The following is an 18,147-nucleotide window of genomic DNA, read 5'->3' on the forward strand; positions in this document are numbered from 1 at the left end:
ACTGTGCCTGGTCTCCCTGTTCCTTACCTGAGACTCACCTGAGACTGTCTCTGGTCTCCCAGTTCCTTACCTGAGACTCTACACAGGACTGTACCTGGTCTCCCTGTTCCTTACCTGAGACTCACTTGACTGTCCATGGTCTCCCTGTTCCTTACCTGAGACTCTACACAGGACTGTACCTGTTCTCCCTGTTTTTTACCTGAGACTCACTTGACTGTCCATGGTCTCCCTGTTCCTTACCTGAGACTCTACACCTTACAACCCTTAGATGGGGGGTTGTCATAGGATTTAAGCCTAAGATTATGTTGAAAGTTTATTGAATATTTGCTTAAAGCATTTAAACAAGTTTTGTGTTGGAGTTTGTAACATTCAAAAATAAATTTAGACTTTTTCATGATTTTCATGTTAACTGTAAATGCATATTGGTTTCATAAATCAGTAATCAGTTTCATTAACTACTAATAAGCTGTATCGGCTTTGGAAAAAAACAGTTGATCCCTACCCATGGAAGATAGACAGCGTTCTGCTCACATTGTTGGTTCCTACTTGATTGATGTGTCTGTGTATTTTCAGGCCACTCTGTGCCATCTGTGCTCCAGAGTACCTTCCATGCCCAGGCCTGTGAGGAGCTCTTCAAACACCTCTGCATCAGCGGGACGCCTAAGATCCGTCTTCACGCCGGCCTCCTGTTGGTTCAGCTGTGTGGGGGCGAACGTTGGTGGGGCCAGTTCCTCTCCAATGTACTGCAGGAGCTCTACAACTCTGAACAACTGCTCATCTTCCCTCAGGACAGGTAGGCGCTGTCTGTTTCCATACACTCACCATAGCTTTTTGAACCACTGATGATCACACAGTCACTCAGTGGTTTTCTCCGCTTCTTTCTATATATCTTTCTTTCTGTATACCTCACAATAAACTAGCCAGTATGGTCTGCGCTCAAATGACACCCTTAAAAACAGGTTCACACTGAAATTGGGAAACAGGGCTTTTAAAATCTTTGCTGGCTGTGTGCTACATGTGACGACAATCTCCCGTGTTCTTCATATGAATGGGCTTTGGGGTAGGGTGGCAAGACTGAAGCCTTTTCTTACAAAGAAAAACATCCAAGCCCAACTGAAGTCTCCCTAAAGCATGTGGGGAAATGTGTTCCGGTCTGATGAAACCAAGGTTGAACTTGTTGGCCATAATTCCCAAACAAATATGTTTGGCACTAAAACAACACAGCACATAGCCAAAGAACACCATCCCGAAAGTGAAGCATGGTGGTGGCAGCATCCAGCTTTGGAGCTGTTTATTCTTCAGCTGGAACCGGGGCCTTAGTCAGGGTGGAGGGAGTTATGAACAGTTCCAAATACCTGGCAATTTTGGCACAAAATCTTGTGGCTTCCGTTGGAAAGATGAAGAGGAAGTTCAAGTTTGAGCATGATAACGACCCAAAGCATACATCCAAATCCATAAAAACAGGTGAAGAAGATTTCAGTTTGTTTTTCAATTCAATTGTTCACTTTGTAAGTAACATTGAAGTTGGAAAGAGTTGAGACATGATTTATCTTTGTCTAATTGTTTTACATCACAAAAACCCGCCATTTTAACAGGGCTGTGTAGACTTTTTATATCCACGGTAGGTAGGTAGGTGGGTAGATGGAAAGATGGATAGATACGGTACGGTATGTTTGCACGTGCTGATGGAGACAAATTATTGTGTAGACTTTTCTCCTCCGTCTGTGTTGCAGTATATTATCATATTATTCTGTAAGACCACCAATGACAGCAGGTGGTGCGGGTCGTGGCCAGATTTAAACCAGGGACTTAGCATTTTATGGCTTCTTAACCCACTGAGCCTTAGTTTGTGTATTATTTATGAAATGTTTTGCCTATTGTTCCTTCCCTGTAAAAGCATTTTGCTTTAGAGATTCAAGAATCCAAAAACGGCAAAAGTCTCTGTCAGCATTTGGAAAAACTTGATTTATCTACTCTGTAACCCAGCGCACATTGTTTGTTAGATGTAACAGAGCCGTGTTTCAAGTTCACCAGGTGGTGCTGGACGCTGGTAACTGCAGTATTTTTTTTCCATCTTGTTTGATCCCAGGGTGTTCATGCTCCTGTCCTGCATTGGCCAGAGATCATTGAGTAACAGTGGTGTGTTGGAGGGCCTCCTGAACCTCCTGGACAGCCTGCTGTCTCCACTGCAGCAGCCACAAGCTGCTGCTCAGCGCAGGACGGAAGGTAAAGCAACTGTCACTGTGGCTGTGGAACTAATGCTTGGCAAAGCCTTCCAGACATGTGACACGTTGGACGAGTTTAGGGCTGAAACGATTCCTCCAGTAACTCGAATAAATTGATTACTGAAAATCCTTGATGCAAAATGATTTGCCTGAAGCGTTGTTTAATCAATGTTACCATCCTTGTGCCACTCACCATGTTTCTGGACAGACGACTTTTACTGTCGCACAGCGGGCTGAAGCTGATGGCACATATTACACAATAAAAAAGAGTGTAAATAGTAATGGACTAAGAGAATAGACGGGCTGGAGGAAGGTGTCTACTGCAAAATCAAACTAGCTTAGCATGATAGTAGCACGACGTCAATGCTTCAGCAGCTCAACGGAAAACGTTGAGTCTAAATTAATCATCCATTCTAAGAAGTCGTGTGGACGATCAAAACTCCAGCAAACACAACAACTACCAAAACCACAGTATTGGTGACCACAGTCTGATCTGAAGAGCCTACATGATGACTAGAAAGGTAGCTTTTCCAAAAAGTAAACAAAGTATTTTTTATTTGATTACTTAATAATTGATGGAATAATTGATAGAATACTTTATTACTAAAATAATCAATAGTTGCAGGCCCAGACAAGTTGATGATATATTCTGGAGCAGAAATCCCACGACGAGTTGTATGCCTTTGTGAATGTGTACACTTACACAATTAATGTGCCGTGTGTGTTTGTGTGTGTGTGTGTGTGTGTTTGTTTGTTTGTTTTGTTTTCCAGGTGTTTTAGATATCCCCATGATCAGCTGGGTGGTGATGTTGGTTTCCAGGCTGTTGGACTATGTAGCCAGTATAGAAGATGAGGCCTCAGGTGGGAAGAAGCACCTCGGAGGGAAAGACAGAGAGAGAAGTTTTACAGGTATTTGAACTGCACAATTATTTGTTACACCTGATGATAAGTTCACTTTGACTGACACTTACAGTTTTTTATTACACACACCTTACTTTTTGAAGTAGTTAAATTCAGAAAAAGAAAATGAATGTGAACTTAGTTATGTCATTCACTAATTGTCCATCAACATTTAATCTCATGCTTCTCAGATCTCATTCAGATGAAATGGTACAATTTACAAATTAACTACCCACATTATGAGCCGTAAAAGTAGAGGACTGAATTGGGATCCCACGGGACCCAACACAAATCTTGCGGGAGGTTCTACCGGGGCTGTGGCTGCGACCGGGAACAGGCCTTCCAAAAGCAGGTCCCGGGATTTAGGAGCGCTGATCCTGATCAGTGCTGTAACCGGCTGTTAGCTTTGCCTAGCTTGGTTTGATTAGAAAACCAACGACTCACAAGGTTCATCCAGTTTAACACCAGCCAAAAGCTTTGTTATTTCTCTTCTACTCCCTCTCACTCCTTTCCCGGGAGACTGTGCCCCGCCTCTTTCTCCTACAGCGACCTGAGGGATCCAATCTACTGGGACTTTAAATCTGTCCAAAGACAGGGAAACAAAACTGAATAAAACCACCTGGGCGAACAAACCACAGCCAACAACACTTTCTAAAATAAGAAAAATAAAAACAATGTCAATTTGCCCTTATTCAACTAGAATAACTAATTATTGCACTTGTATGAGTGGAATTATGCACTAGAACCTCATGTTGCTACTTGTCCAGACAGGTAGGCTATGCAAATGTATTACTAAACAGTTAAATAACTAGTTTCCCTGTCTATTTGTTCAAAGCACTCATAGAACACCACCTCTGCATGTAGTTCACACTTCCTTCAGCTACTTCCAAAACTCTGCCCCCAGAGCAGTGCAGTACTGAGTGTTGTTGTTGCTGCTCTGTCCTTCAGGTATTCAGTGGAGCTTCATCAATAACAGCCTTCAGTCTCAGAACTCCAGTCGGTCCGCTAAAGGCAGCAGCAGCCTGGACCGCCTTTACTCACGCAAGATCCGCAAGCAGCTGGTCCACCACAAGCAGGTAAATGTGTCTCATTCAGACATCTTCCACCCCACACTCACAATAGGTTCTTCTAATAGTCTGATACAACGTAACACAGGTAAATGTGCATACAGGTCTGGTAAGAGTCCTTTTATTGGAAAGCCCAGGAAAATGTTTTTCTCATGTCAGTTTGACTCATTTGCCCTTTTTGTAGAGCTGAGATTTGAGAAATAAGTTGTCTGGACAAATGCCTTTGCAGTGCTTATATTTATCATGCACTTTTTATTGTAGCAGTTAAATCTATTGAAAGCAAAACAGAAAGCTTTGGTGGAGCAGATCGAGAAGGAGAAGATCCAAAGCAACAAAGGCTCCTCCTACAAACTGCTGGTGGAACAAGCCAAGCTCAAACAAGCCACATCTAAGGTAAGATTTGATGCTACTATGGTGTCTGTAGGCTACTCGCTCCAGTTCTGGTGGCTGATTAACGCAGATGTGCTGATCAGCTCCCATAACGGGCCGGCTGGGTAACGCACCGCTATGAGTCCATGAGGCTAATGTCTGACTACTTGGTCCATCATTTAGTTTGTCTATTATAACAGGATTATACCTATAAGGCTGTAGAGATGTGAAATTAGGCCACTGCTATTGATACAGCTTTCCATGAGGGTAAACAACAAGAGCGCTGAGGCACATCACAATATCAGGGAACATTAAAGCTTCCCTTCACAAACTGTTTTGTCTATATTAACAATGGATCACGATCCCTTTGTATAATGACAAAGGTAACCCTTGCATTGAAGAACGTACAAAGAATTGTCAGTCACCTCTCCAGTTCCTCCTAATACAGTATATGAATGTTTCATAATAAGAATTCCATCATAAATGCCTCTCTCCTCCAGCACTTTAAAGACCTGATTCGTCTGCGTCGGACTGCCGAATGGCCCCGCTCCACGTTGGACACAGAGTCTACCACAGCCAAAGAAGCCCCGGAAGTAGAACCTCTGCCCTTCACTCTGTCCCATGAACGCTGCATCTCTGTGGTGCAGAAGCTGGCCCTCTTCCTCCTCTCCATGGACTTCACCTGCCATGCTGACCTGCTGCTCTTTGTCTGCAAGGTATTCATCTGACACTTGGGTATGGATTCTTTACATTTTGTAGTCTGTGTATACCCATACATAAGTTATGTTGGTACCCCCTCAGGTCCTTGCTAGGATAGCCAACGCCACAAGACCCACAATCCACCTGTGTGAGGTGGTGTCTGAGCAGCAGCTGGAGCGTCTGCTGCTACTGCTTGTGGGGACGGACTTTAACCGGGGGGACATCTCCTGGGGGGGCGCCTGGGCACAGTATTCCCTCACATGTATGCTGCAGGACATCCTAGCAGGTGAGTTCAGTTTACTTGCAGTTTGTTGTTTGTTGAAATCTGTGACTTGATCAGCTTTTGTTGTGTCTGAGATTTTTTAGCAACTAGTGTTTGATCAGTTTGAAAAATGACAGTCTACAATCTACAGTTTTATTCTGGCTGTAGAGCAGCATACTTTTTTATTTGTATTTGACCATATGTTGAGGATTCTGTGTTGCTGATGTCTGGGAAAGATAGCAGTGACATGGATCTTACTCTCTTGCACATCCAAAGCTTATGCTAGCATTTTTAAGATAGCAGCATCTGTCTGTCTCTCTGTGTCAGTCAGCTACTTCACACACTGAAACATTTCTAAAGAATTACAGGTTGCATTACCATTAAGTTATATACAGATATTCAAGTCCCCAGAAATCATTTTAATGATTTTGGTGACCCCCTGACATTTCCTCTATATGCCACCAGCTGGTCAAAATGGATCACTATATGGACTATTGGATCATTTGGCACCAAAATGTTTCACAACATTCATGTTCTGCCTAATATGAATTCTAATGATTTTGGTGATCTTCTGACTTTTCCTCTAGCACCACAGTAAGGTTTACATTTTTTTGTTTAAATGATTTTAATATCTCAGCAGCTATTGGATGGATTGCCATGGAGAACTACTCGCAACTGATAGAAACAACAATCTTTGACATGGTTCCAATATTAAGTGTGACCGCTGTTGTTTGGCAAGCTACAATGTTAGTTTATAGGGCAATTGCGCACCTTTAATTTACGTCCACAAAAAGTTCTGTTGTTGCCGCTGACAGACTCTGATTATTATTATTATTATTATTATTATCATTATTATCATCATCATTATGTAAGTGTCTGACAACATTATGGAAAGGATCCCTACAGAGATAGACCTTTTAGTTAAAGAGTAAGATCCTTTTAGTTTAACATGAAACAGCCATGAAATCACCATCACCAAACCCACCAGACTCCATTTAAATAATCACTAGTTTAGCGTCGTAAAACACACTTCATTCAATGTGGACGGAAACTAAATAGAACTACCAAAAGCTGTTTTTGTTTGTCTTTCCACTGTTCCAACATTCACTACTCTGGTCTGGTTGGAATAAACCTGTTATGTCTTAAGTTGGTGTTTCACTGTAAAACTGTGTGATGAAATGTACACGTTGTTTTCCCAGGTGAACTGCTGTCTCCGAGCTCTCTGGATATTATGGATGAGGTGGCGGGGGGTGAGGAGGCCGGCGCCTCGTCCTCCTCAGCAGGAGCTGATTCAGACGACTCGCTCCCCCAGCCGGCCCCCATCCCCTTGGTAGAGAGCATCGATGAGGCCCTGGTGCCTGACATCATTGCAGGCACTACAGGGACAGTATTCCAAAGTGCGTGGGTAGCCCCGTCCTCCTCCACACTTTTTTACACTATGTCAAGTATTTGTGTGGTAAAATGTTCTCCTCTTTTTTCACAGCTGCATGTTTACTGTGTTTCTCCAGAGTTTAGTTTTATGTCTAGTATTATAAGGTCTGCCTTTTGGAAGGATACAAAGCTAGTTTGGGAAAATTGTCATGATCAAAATCATGATTTTTGCATTATTTGTTTATATTTGACATTCCCTTGAAGAAATCTTAATTTTTTTCCAGTTTGGACACCATAAGTGGTTTTACTTACTGTGTTGTCATAGAGAAGCACTGATTGAGCCTTACTAAGTCTTGTGTGTGGACTCTCCCTCCAGTAGAGGAGCGCATGTGTTGATTGGCATTAAAATTGCCCAGTAACGTGCTAAAGAAAGAGTTCCTCTAACTTGTGTGTTTTCCTAATGTGCTTGCTTGACAATATTAAGGCTGTTTTCATTATCCGAAGGTGCTCCACCTCTGTCATCTTTGGAAAAAGATAAAGACATAGACTTTGACTTGCTACAAGACCTGATGGATGTTGATATTGATCCTTTAGATATTGATTTGGAAAAAGATCCACTCGCTGCCAAAGTTTTTAAGGTATGTTGACATAATATTCTTCTTTTATTTTCTCTTTTTTACTGTTAATGACAGTTAATGCTTGAGTTAGTTAATGAACAGGGGAATATACTATATGTAATATAGAAAAGGAGAATGAGAATCAGAATGAAAAAGATAGTTGTAAGGAAACATAGTTACCGGTTCAAGAAATCATTTGATCAGAAAAATGTAAATATCTGATTAAAGCATAATTTTAAAAGAAGTTTTTCATAATTAGTAGTTAATGAATAACTGATATTTTATTTCAGGTGATGCCAGTAAGTGGCCCATCCCACATCGAATCACATGACACCAATACAAAAGTCCTTCCATCCCCAGTTTACAACTACTACTACTGATTTCAAAGTTGTGGTAGCTGAACGTTAACTTGAATCTTAATAATATAAGATAAAGTAAGAATTTCACAAAAGTTGTCAGAACAGTCATTATAATGCCATAAAACTGTCAGCTTGTGTGTCAAATGAAAGAAAATGTCTTCAAGTTATGTATGTCAAGGTAATTTGGAAATATTCCTTTTTTTTGTAGCATTATTATATATTTATAACTTTTTTTTTTTAAATTGCATCCTCATTTCATTTCTTCATTCAAATATTCCTACTTTAATCTCAATCATCTCTTTCCAATAATAACCCCAATAATCTGATGGACACCAGCCTGAATTCTTTCATTCATTTGTTAACTAAAATATTGGAACATTTGACTTGAGGAATTCTACACATGTTTTGTGCGGTTGACATTATCTGAAAATGTCAAAAATAATTAGATGAATTAGTTTAGTAATTGGTTGTAAAGTAGGTAAATGCTTAAATCATTACTGAGCTTGTGATATTTCAGCAACATAGCCCTACAGCAAAGCTTCCCACAGTTTCTTTAAACTAACTCACTTTAATTGTTAGAATTCCTAATTGGCTTCCGTTTTTGAATGCAGGTGTTGACTTGAACCCTGAAAAGGCTTAACTAAAGATGATCTTGCTTGAGCTCAGCATTCAGTTGTGTGAACTAATGTTGGCAGAAGAGAGCAGTGTTGCCCTCATGTTACTAGGCACAGTGAAACAATTTGCAAGAAACTGATAAAATATAAGAGTTATGTGGATTATAGGTAGTTAGGTAAACGGTAGGGATTGCTCTGCTTTCTCTGGGCTATTTTTGAAGGGATTTAATCAAGAAGTGTTGCATAACCTATTTTACTTTGAGCAACTAAATCATCATTTTGAGATTTGAAATCAAATGTAGAAGTTGATTTGTTAACAGGAGAGCAACTAATCTTTTTTGCCCCCCCCCTCTCATGTCCATCCTCAGCCTATAAGCAGCACCTGGTATGACTACTGGGGCGCTGACTATGGCACGTACGGGTACAACCCGTACATTGGAGGAGTTGGTATCCCAGTGTCCAAACCTCCGGTTGCTGCTGAGAAGCCCGGCTCACAGAGTCTGTCGGTCTCCGTGTCCCAGGGTGAGTAGTCCTGGCCTCTGTAAATAAACGGTAGCATGTCTTTCCTTCGCATTTCTGACCTTTTTCCTCTGTGTTTCACAGCCCTGGATGCCCGGCTAGAAGTGGGCCTAGAGCAGCAGGCTGAGCTGATGCTTAAAATGATGGCAACTCTACAGGCCGACTCAATTTTGCAGGCCCTTAACTCCAGCTCCTCCACAGGTAAGCACACAGCACCAAAGAGAGCAGGACATGGTTGTTTAACTATCTGACCTTACTGGAGATGCTGGAGACAAAGTGTACTTTTTAAGCCCTGTTGATGTTTGTATTGGCAGTCTATACATATCTGTAAGGCTGTAAGATGTGCCTGTTGCTTTCAGTGAGCCAGGCCTCCAATGGGACTGATGACTCCCTGCTCAGGGCTCTCCATGGCGGAGGCTCTCCTCCAGCCAGCAGCCTGATGGTGCAGCCCTCGTCCATCCCCATGCTGAGTGCTTGCTTCAACAAGCTCTTCTCCATGCTGCAGGTCCACCACGTACAGGTCAGCAAACACAAAGACAAATTCAAAACACAAAATACTCCACTGATTGTAGTCGGGATTGTTAGGAGGTGTAGACTCTGACCCGGCCACTCCTGGACATTAAAGTGGACACATTAGGTTTTTCTGTATTTTTTGTCATATCAACAATGTTATGATGTTGGATTTTCATGTTAAACGTGGCAAAAACTTCAACTCATGAGATAAACATATTTCAAAGAAATCCCTGTGAGCTAAAATGTTCAGATTGAACTGTTCTGAATGCTTCGATATAACAGGTTTTTCTAGTCTCCGCTCGGCGTTCCGTAACAGCTAGCTGGCTTTCTATGGTTGTTTTGAGATGTCATCTTGGCTTCCAGTGTTGTTAAATTCTCCCTAATTCCAGGTCACATTACTCTTGAAACATTTTTTGGTTATATAGTTTTTTGGTTCAGAAGCCATTATCTGCAGTTGTATTATCAAGTAGCTGCATGCTAACGCCAAATAGCTGTAGTCTTGGTGGCTGGTCATTTCTCCCCAAATTCAGGTCACTTTACTGCTGGGATATGTCCGGTTGTCCTGGGCGGAAATACAGCTAATAATAAAAAATTTAAATAAATGTTTTTTACTAACATTAGAGTAGGTAGACATGTTCTAGTAGAAACACAAAACATAAGTATGAACCTGAAAATGCTCAAAAATTGGTCACCTTTAAGATTGTTGTTTTGAAGCCGGTGCTATGCAGTTCTGGTCTGTTGCACACTGCAGCTGGCGATCCTGAAAAGAGGGCTTTTTGCCATAATATAGAATAATCTGGGTTGTAGGAGGAAGTAATGAGGTGCTTGTGCAGTAGGGGCATCTTTACGTGTAAACCTGTGCATAACACTGTTCTTCATTTTGTTTAACTTCTTTTGTAGTGAAATACTGTATGTCCAGGAGACCCTGTTGAACAGAAGTAATCCAAATTCCAGTAAAATAAATGTTATAATATAAAAAGTTTTTTTTTAATGCAGCCTGTTACAGCTTAACGTTTTTGAACCTGCAACTCAACCAAACCACCTCACGCAGTGCTGTTATCAGCTGCTCCCACTTTGGATGAAAACAGAAAGATAAATGGCAAAATCCACAAGCTTTTGTTCCATGAAGTCTATTTCACTTCCTGGTATCTTCCTTAAAGTCTCTGGGTCTATTTATTCTGTCAGCTGGAGTCCCTGCTGCAGCTGTGGTTAACACTCAGTCTCAACACGTGTTCTGGTGGCAGTGAAGAGAGCGGATCAGACATCTTCCTGTTCAACGCCAGCCGAGTGCCCACCATCCCACTCAACCAAGGTCAGGACTCCAGCACACTGGAGGAGCATTAGACATTGGCTAGTGTTTATTGTAATATGTTGTTATATGTATGATATTCTGTGTGTGCAGCATCCATCAGCAGTTTCCTAACCGTGCTGGCTTGGTACCCCAACACCTCCCTGAGAACGTGGTGTCTGGTGCTGCACTCTCTCACCCTGATGACCAACATGGCAGTCTGCGGTCAGTGCTCCACTCCCATTGCTTTCCTTCTGTGTGGCATCAACACCTGTGTAAAATCTCAGATCTCAGTCAGACAGTCCCACTTTCAGTCTTCCGCTCAAAGAAGTGTTCAATGAAAGAACTTAGTCAGCATGTCAACAGTGATTGGTTTATCAGAGGGGATTGAGTTGTGTAAAATAAAATAAAAATGTCATCACTACGGTCTGAAGGGGTGAAAAGTATACATTAGATGGACATGAAGAAAAATTAAGAAATAGAAATAGTTGGATGAATTTATGGAACTGTTTCTGATTTCATTCATGAAGCATGCAAATGTTGAAATGTAAATTTTACTAAACCAAAAACTTGATGATGTGTCATGCCTAACTTAAGGACACCTAAACATCTATGTTTTTTAATTTATTTTTTAAATATTTGATAATATAAAATAAAATGTGAATGAAATGTTATAAAAAAATGATTTTGGGGATTCACCTCTTACATTTCGGATGTCAGATCATCCTTGGGTGAATGGGCGTGCAAAATGCCCCCTGCTCGAAACATGCTTTACCACGGGACAATAACGTACTGTAACTTTGACCTAAAAAGGACAACTTGCCAGGTGATTTTCATTTCACAGCGAAAGTTGTGGGGGATAGTGGAAAATAATAATAATAATATTTATTTTTTTGGACTTGCAGCCTCCAACAATGGGATGAGCTCTCATGAGAGCACCGCCCAGCAGATGGTGTCTGACCCCACCCTGGTCCATGTCCTAGTGCGCTTTCTGTCGGGCAGCAGCACCAACGGGACCAGCCAGCACAGCTCTCAGGTTGGACCCACAGCCACCCAAGCAATGCATGAGTTCCTGAGCCGCCTGCAGGTCCACCTGTCCTCCAGCTGTCCACAGATGTTCAGCGAGTTCCTGCTCAAACTCATGCACATCCTGTCTACTGAGAGGTATTCAGTTGCTTCTTGGGAGATGTATTGTCAGTCAATAACAAGGTTTCTGCCGGTTGTCATAAACAAACATTTTTAAATCAAAATGTTAGTCCTTAAAGCTAGAGGGCGTAGTTTCTGTCTCCCCCATAAGAAATTCAAAGTAATGACAACAACGCGTCCACATGATACAAACCTTCCGTGATTGCGTATCATGTTTTGATAAATGTTATTCATAATGTTGAATGGTTAAAAATGTATTAAAAAGTCTTAAACCCGCAGAAACTCTGAAGAATGTTTGCATGTTACAGCACCAGTGAGTCATCAGTGCGATAATCACAAAATGAGAAGTCTCAGTAGAAGCTGTATGAATGGTCTTTGGGAACTAATGCTTGATCCTGACCCTTTAGGGGTCCGTTCCAGGCAGGCCAGGGTCCGCTGGACGCCCAGGTCAAGCTTCTAGAGTTCACTCTTGAGCAAAACTTTGAGGTGGTGTCGGTGGCTACCATCTCCTCCGTCATCGAGTCTGTCACTTTCTTGGTTCACCACTACATCACCTGCGCTGAGAAGGTGGTGTCCCGTAGCGGCTCGGACAGCTCTGTGGGCGCCCGGGCTTGTTTTGGTGGTCTGTTCGCCAACATCATCCGGCCAGGAGACGCCAAGGCCGTGTGTGGAGAAACCACCCGCGACCAGCTGATGTTTGACCTCCTCAAGCTGGTCAACGCACTGGTGCAGCTGCCTCTGTCCGGGGACAGAGAGTTCAGCGGGCGGCTGCCGCCGGCTGGCAGCGGAGCGGCTGACAGCAGCGTGTCGGACGAAGAGAAGGTCTGCGGCAGCAAAGAAAGCGTGGCTGGTGGCTCGGCGTTCAGCCAGGGCCCCCCCGCGGGCGTGGCTGACCTGGTTCTAGCCAGTCAGCAGATCATGAGCCAGATCCTGTCAGCACTGGGCCAGTGCAACAGCAGCGCCATGGCCATGATTATAGGTAAGATCACAGAACAAAATAATCAGCTAACACTGCAGTTCCTTTCAGCTCTAGCCACAGTTTGAGCAGTTTTGATTTTACTGGCCATAACTTTATGGTTTTGGTTCATTCTTAAGATTATGTCTAGTTTAAGGGTAAAGTGTCAAGTGGGTTTTTTATGATACCAGTGCTAAAGCAATACTTTTAAAACGGTGCTGGTGTTTGAAAAAGAGCAAAAAACAACAGTTGGCAACATTATATAACATCTTATTTATTGCTTAGGCCATATGGTTAAAAAGTAAATATTTAAAAATATTGTAATAACAGTACCTTATAACAGTAACTCATTTCACCAGTAAATGTAGTTTTTATGGCAGCCGCAGACTGTTGTACGTTCCGGTCACACTTTACACCGCTTAGCTGTCAGCATTTTAACCAGGTTTAATTCAGTAGGAAGGCTAACGTTCCCCGCTGTCGAGGGGAAGTGTTAACCAGCGTGACATGCAGCGATGCTTCTGTTGCTTTTAACTTCCGTTTCAATGCATCAGAGAGAAGCTCTGTTTAAGTGGCACCAGAATGAGGCACCTAAAGCCGCGTTGCTGTTCAGTCTAGATACCGGTTATTAGGCTCCAGTGCCATATTAGCACCGGGGTTCACTACCCAACCCTACCTGGTTTTCAGCACCAGCTGTATGCCCTTGACACAAACATGTCTCCAAATGAATGCTGAATTATGGTATTGTTGTTTACAGCTGTTACTAAACAATAGAAACTGCTGTAAAATAAAGGACCAAGCTAGTTTAATGTTTTTCTGGTTTCAAAAAGAGAAATTACTCTGTTATTGTAATTGCTATTCCCTCATGCTATAACCTTTCCTAAATACCTATTATGCACATTCCCATACCCTCATTGTTTTTTTTTTATTTAACCAGGTAAGCCGATTGAGAACAAATTCGCATTTGCAACAAGGACCTAGACAAAACAAGGCACAAAACATGCAAGACAACATATTTACACATTAAATATGGAAAATATAAACATACAAAATACGATGAAGAGTTGTAGAATATTCAAATAGCACATTCTACACTGACTGTTAAAATTACACCAGTTTTATGTGGGTTCAAGTTGTTAGCTAAGGTGTGTGTGTGTGTGTGTGTGTGTGTGTGTGTGTGTGTGTGTGTGTGTGTGTGTGTGTGTGTGTGTGTGTGTGTGTGTGTGTGTGTGTGTGTGTGTGTGTGTGTGTGTGTGTGTGTGTGTGTGTTAACGTGTGTGTTAACGTGTGTGTTAACGTGTGTGTTAACGTGTGTGTTAACGTGTGTGTTAACGTGTGTGTGTGTTTTAACACATTAATGGGCCATTAGCCTAACAAAGCATACAGACGCTCTGTAAAGTGCCGGTGGTGCTAGTGTTGAGGAACAAGAGAAAAACTAAAAGCTCCGGAGGATAAATGTGTCCTGCTGCGAGCTGACCCCTGTGTGTTCCTCAGGAGCCAGTGGTCTCCACCTGACCAAACATGAGAACTTTCACGGCGGGCTGGACGCCATCTCGGTGGGCGACGGCCTCTTCACTATCCTCACCACCCTCAGCAAGAGGGCCACCTCCGTCCAGGTTATGTTGCAGCCCATCCTCACATACATGGCCTGTGGTTACATGGGCAGACAGGTGAGCCGGAGTTTGTCATGATCTGATATTAAAATCCAATCTTAAACAAAACCACATGCCAGAACTTTAATATGTACTTTTCTTTTTTTGACATTTGGCAGGGGTCTCTTTCCACCTGTCAGCTGTCGGAGCCTCTTCTGTGGTTCATCTTACGAGTGTTGGATACCAGTGAGGCTCTCAAGGCCTTCCATTACATGGGTTGGTATATACACAACACCTGCCTCCTAACCCCACTGTGCTCTCATAAAGTACAAGAGAACAGAGAAAACCTCAGTAACTCACGTCTTCCACCAGTCTTGCTCTTAAGTTATGAAATACAGCTACATTTTTTATTTAATTTAGTAGAATACAAAGTTCTTTACAAAAAGCATGGCACATTGTGTGCTTATGTGTTCTTATGCTCATTTAAATGTGTATGTTTTTAGTATTTTGTGCATTTTTCTTGATAATCGTGCAAGTAGACTCATGATACCATTATAGCAATTGCAGTAAATCCCATTGCAATATGGCTTCTTCTCCAGCCCTAAAAGCGGCCTTAAGTGACAAATGTTTTACCTGTTGAAGGTTTCTCTGTTATTTATCTGGGACTAGACCTATCCCACTGTAGACAGACTCTTTAACTATGTTAAAACCCTGATTGCAGAAGAGGGAGGACATTTCGCTACACAAATGTATGTAGGATTGTAGCAGCCTTTGGACACTTTGATTGATGAAGAAACCATCACTTTCTTGTGTTTTACCAGGTGGTGTGCAGTTGATCTGTAACAACATGGTGACCAGCACTCGTGCCATTGTAAATACAGCACGCAGCATGGTGTCCACCATCATGAAGTTCTTAGATTCCGGTCCTGGGAAGACAGCGGATGGCAACCTGAAAGCCAGAGTGATGACCTCAGAGCCAGACAATGCCGAGGGACTCCACAACTTTGCTCCCTTAGGTTGTTTTCTCCAGTCTGTTACATCCTGTGGGACAATATGTTTATAGTAAAAGAATGTATAACCTTACATCGACCATTGTCTAAGACTAAATGATCCGTTTGTCCCTTCACAGGCACCATAACATCCAGCAGCCCGACAGCACAGCCGGCAGAAGTGCTCCTCCAGGCCACGCCCCCCCACCGCCGGGCACGCTCAGCAGCCTGGTCCTACATCTTCCTGCCAGAGGAGGCCTGGTGTGACCTCACCATCCACCTTCCGGCTGCCGTGCTGCTCAAAGAGCTCCACATCCAGCCACACCTGGCCTCTCTAGCCAGTGAGTAGCACCCATTTAATAAAATGTTGAAAGGAAATGAGAAAGTTTTGGAATGTGTATTTCCATCAACCGTCCGAAGCTTTTCCATCTCACTTGGATGAAAACTCATCTGTCGCTCCTTTGTGTTTTGCTGTGTCTCCTCCTTCCTACCAATCAGCCTGCCCGTCTTCAGTCTCGGTGGAGATCAGTGCTGATGGGGTCAACATGTTGCCACTCTCCACGCCAGTCATCACCAGCGGCCTGACCTATATAAAGATCCAGCTAGTGAAGGCAGAGGTTGCGTCGGCTGTTTGCCTGAGGCTGCACCGGCCTCGTGATGCCAGCACCCTGGGTCTGTCTCAGATCAAACTCTTGGGCCTAACAGCGTTTGGGAACACCTCCTCTGCAACTGTCAACAACCCTTTCCTGCCTTCTGAGGACCAGGTCTCCAAAACCAGGTACCCAAAACAAATTTTGAGACTGTTAAATATGTACCTGTACTTATTTTATATGTGGGTGGTGTTGTAACCTTTCCCTTACCCCTGTACAGCATCGGGTGGCTGCGTCTGCTCCACCATTGCCTGACCCATGTCAGTGACCTGGAGGCCATGATGGCCAGTGCTGCAGCACCCACCGCCAACCTGCTGCAAACCTGCGCCGCGTTGCTCATGTCACCGTACTGTGGCATGCACTCGCCCAACATCGAAGCTGTGCTAGTCAAGATTGGCCTGCAGTCCACTCGCATTGGACTCAAACTCATCGACATTCTGCTGAGGAACTGTGCCGCCTCTGGCACCGACCCTGCCAGTGAGTCACACTCCGCAGCTGCAGCGTTAATCATAGGCAGCAGATGCACAGGATCCTTAAAAAGCTTCAAATAGTCTTAAAATATTCAAATGTATTGCCTTTAGAGGTCATTAAATGATGTTGTTAGTTGTTGGAAAGACTGAGACAAGGCCATATTTCATATGTTGTTTTGCCCCAACAGCTAGTAAAAACGTCAGTTTGAGTATTTGGTAACCCCTTATTTTTCTATGTATTGTCAATTAGATCAATGTAATTTAGTACTAATTTATGGAGACAAAGTTCAGTAAGTACACTTTCAATTGATTAATTCAATTTATTGAGTCTTTAAGTCGGTGTACAGCAGATCAGCTATATCAAAATACTTGGAAACATATTTGGACAAATTTCCAGGACATGGCTAGGAAATTTTACTGAGACTCAAATAAAGCTTCTCCAAATACCGTCATGCAGACCATTCTAACAAGTTGCAAGCCTTGCAACACATGACTTACTAGATCCATATTCAAAAGAGGATATGGGCCCTTTTCTGAAGAGTCCACGTTTTTAGTCCTGTGAATAGTCTTTATCTATTAGTAACTGTGTGGAGGAGAAGTGGGGGCGCGTGCACGGTCACGGAAGGCTTTTATCACGTGGACAAGCCGACAGTGTTGTTGTAAATACTTAGATTTTCACGTGGGGAAGACTGAAACAATGCCCCATAGCTCTAACTATAGAGCATGACAGCCATACTTATTTTAGTCTTTGCTTCTGTCTTTTAGATCTAAACAGTCCTCTTCTGTTTGGACGACTAAATGGCCTATCCTCAGACTCCACCATTGACATTCTGTACCAGCTGGGCACCACGCAAGACTCTGGAACCAAAGACAGGTACATCAACACACTGTTTTCACCTTGACTTAAACTGTCGTTCTCCCCTCTATAAGAACAACAACCAATGAGAAACAGCTTTCTGTCAAGGTGATATTCCAGACAGACTCATAAGTCGATAGTAAACAGTGTCCTTAAAGTCTCCCTGTCATCTTTTACTGTCGAATGGTTGTGTTTGCTGCATACAAATTCCATGGGGGCGCCCCTCACACAGAGACTGAGCAGATGAAACCACGTGAAATTATTGATCAAAGCTTGCTCTGAATTGTCCCCTTCCAGGATCCAGGCTCTTCTCCAGTGGGTGCACGACTCTTCGCGAGTGGCGGCCCACAAGATGAGTGGCCCCATGGGATACCCTGGCGCCGGTGCTGGCTCGTCCTCTGCCTCTTTGAGGGAGTACGGCCTGCTCATGCCCTCGCCCTCCCACCTCCACTGTGTGGCAGCCATACTCTGGCACAGCTACGAGCTGCCTGTGGACTACGACCTGCCTGCACTGCTCAACAGAGAGCTCTTTGAGTCAGTCATAGTCTTTCTTCTTCTTCTTCTTCTTATAAACCATGTATGCAAGGAATAGTTTACCACAAAATTAGTTAATTTATGGCGGTTTTCCACTGCGTGGTATCTACTCGACTCGCCTCGGGTCTACTCGCTTTTTTTGGTTTTCCATTACG

General features: G+C 43.0%; 1 protein-coding gene and 1 long non-coding RNA gene across 5 annotated transcripts in view; one reads left to right on the forward strand and one right to left on the reverse strand.

The window, feature by feature from the left end:
• The window catches only part of birc6 (baculoviral IAP repeat containing 6), a 104,391-nt gene that overhangs the window by 33,629 nt on the left and 52,615 nt on the right, over nt 1-18,147 (forward strand). For 3 of the 4 annotated variants that reach the window (XM_034898926.1, XM_034898928.1, XM_034898929.1), the window contains exons 30-53: nt 574-793; nt 2,090-2,226; nt 2,997-3,134; nt 4,074-4,201; nt 4,454-4,585; nt 5,062-5,277; nt 5,363-5,546; nt 6,722-6,919; nt 7,398-7,531; nt 8,852-9,005; nt 9,087-9,203; nt 9,362-9,522; nt 10,701-10,827; nt 10,918-11,028; nt 11,709-11,967; nt 12,357-12,928; nt 14,396-14,571; nt 14,673-14,769; nt 15,315-15,509; nt 15,623-15,823; nt 15,981-16,260; nt 16,353-16,609; nt 17,368-17,476; nt 17,756-17,992. In XM_034898926.1, the coding sequence (XP_034754817.1) occupies nt 574-793; nt 2,090-2,226; nt 2,997-3,134; nt 4,074-4,201; nt 4,454-4,585; nt 5,062-5,277; nt 5,363-5,546; nt 6,722-6,919; nt 7,398-7,531; nt 8,852-9,005; nt 9,087-9,203; nt 9,362-9,522; nt 10,701-10,827; nt 10,918-11,028; nt 11,709-11,967; nt 12,357-12,928; nt 14,396-14,571; nt 14,673-14,769; nt 15,315-15,509; nt 15,623-15,823; nt 15,981-16,260; nt 16,353-16,609; nt 17,368-17,476; nt 17,756-17,992 (4,540 nt within the window). The remainder of the gene's footprint in view (nt 1-573; nt 794-2,089; nt 2,227-2,996; nt 3,135-4,073; nt 4,202-4,453; nt 4,586-5,061; nt 5,278-5,362; nt 5,547-6,721; nt 6,920-7,397; nt 7,532-8,851; nt 9,006-9,086; nt 9,204-9,361; nt 9,523-10,700; nt 10,828-10,917; nt 11,029-11,708; nt 11,968-12,356; nt 12,929-14,395; nt 14,572-14,672; nt 14,770-15,314; nt 15,510-15,622; nt 15,824-15,980; nt 16,261-16,352; nt 16,610-17,367; nt 17,477-17,755; nt 17,993-18,147) is intronic. The other variant, XM_034898927.1, reaches the window with a different exon arrangement.
• Nucleotides 5,688-6,704, reverse strand: LOC117960773. The gene is made up of 3 exons (XR_004660224.1): nt 6,504-6,704; nt 5,781-5,783; nt 5,688-5,699 (listed from the first exon to the last, which is right to left on the reverse strand). It is a non-coding gene; the product is annotated as an uncharacterized LOC117960773 (long non-coding RNA).

Source organism: Etheostoma cragini, chromosome 17 (genome assembly GCF_013103735.1).
Source record: "Etheostoma cragini isolate CJK2018 chromosome 17, CSU_Ecrag_1.0, whole genome shotgun sequence".
Taxonomy (NCBI): Eukaryota; Metazoa; Chordata; class Actinopteri; order Perciformes; family Percidae; genus Etheostoma; species Etheostoma cragini.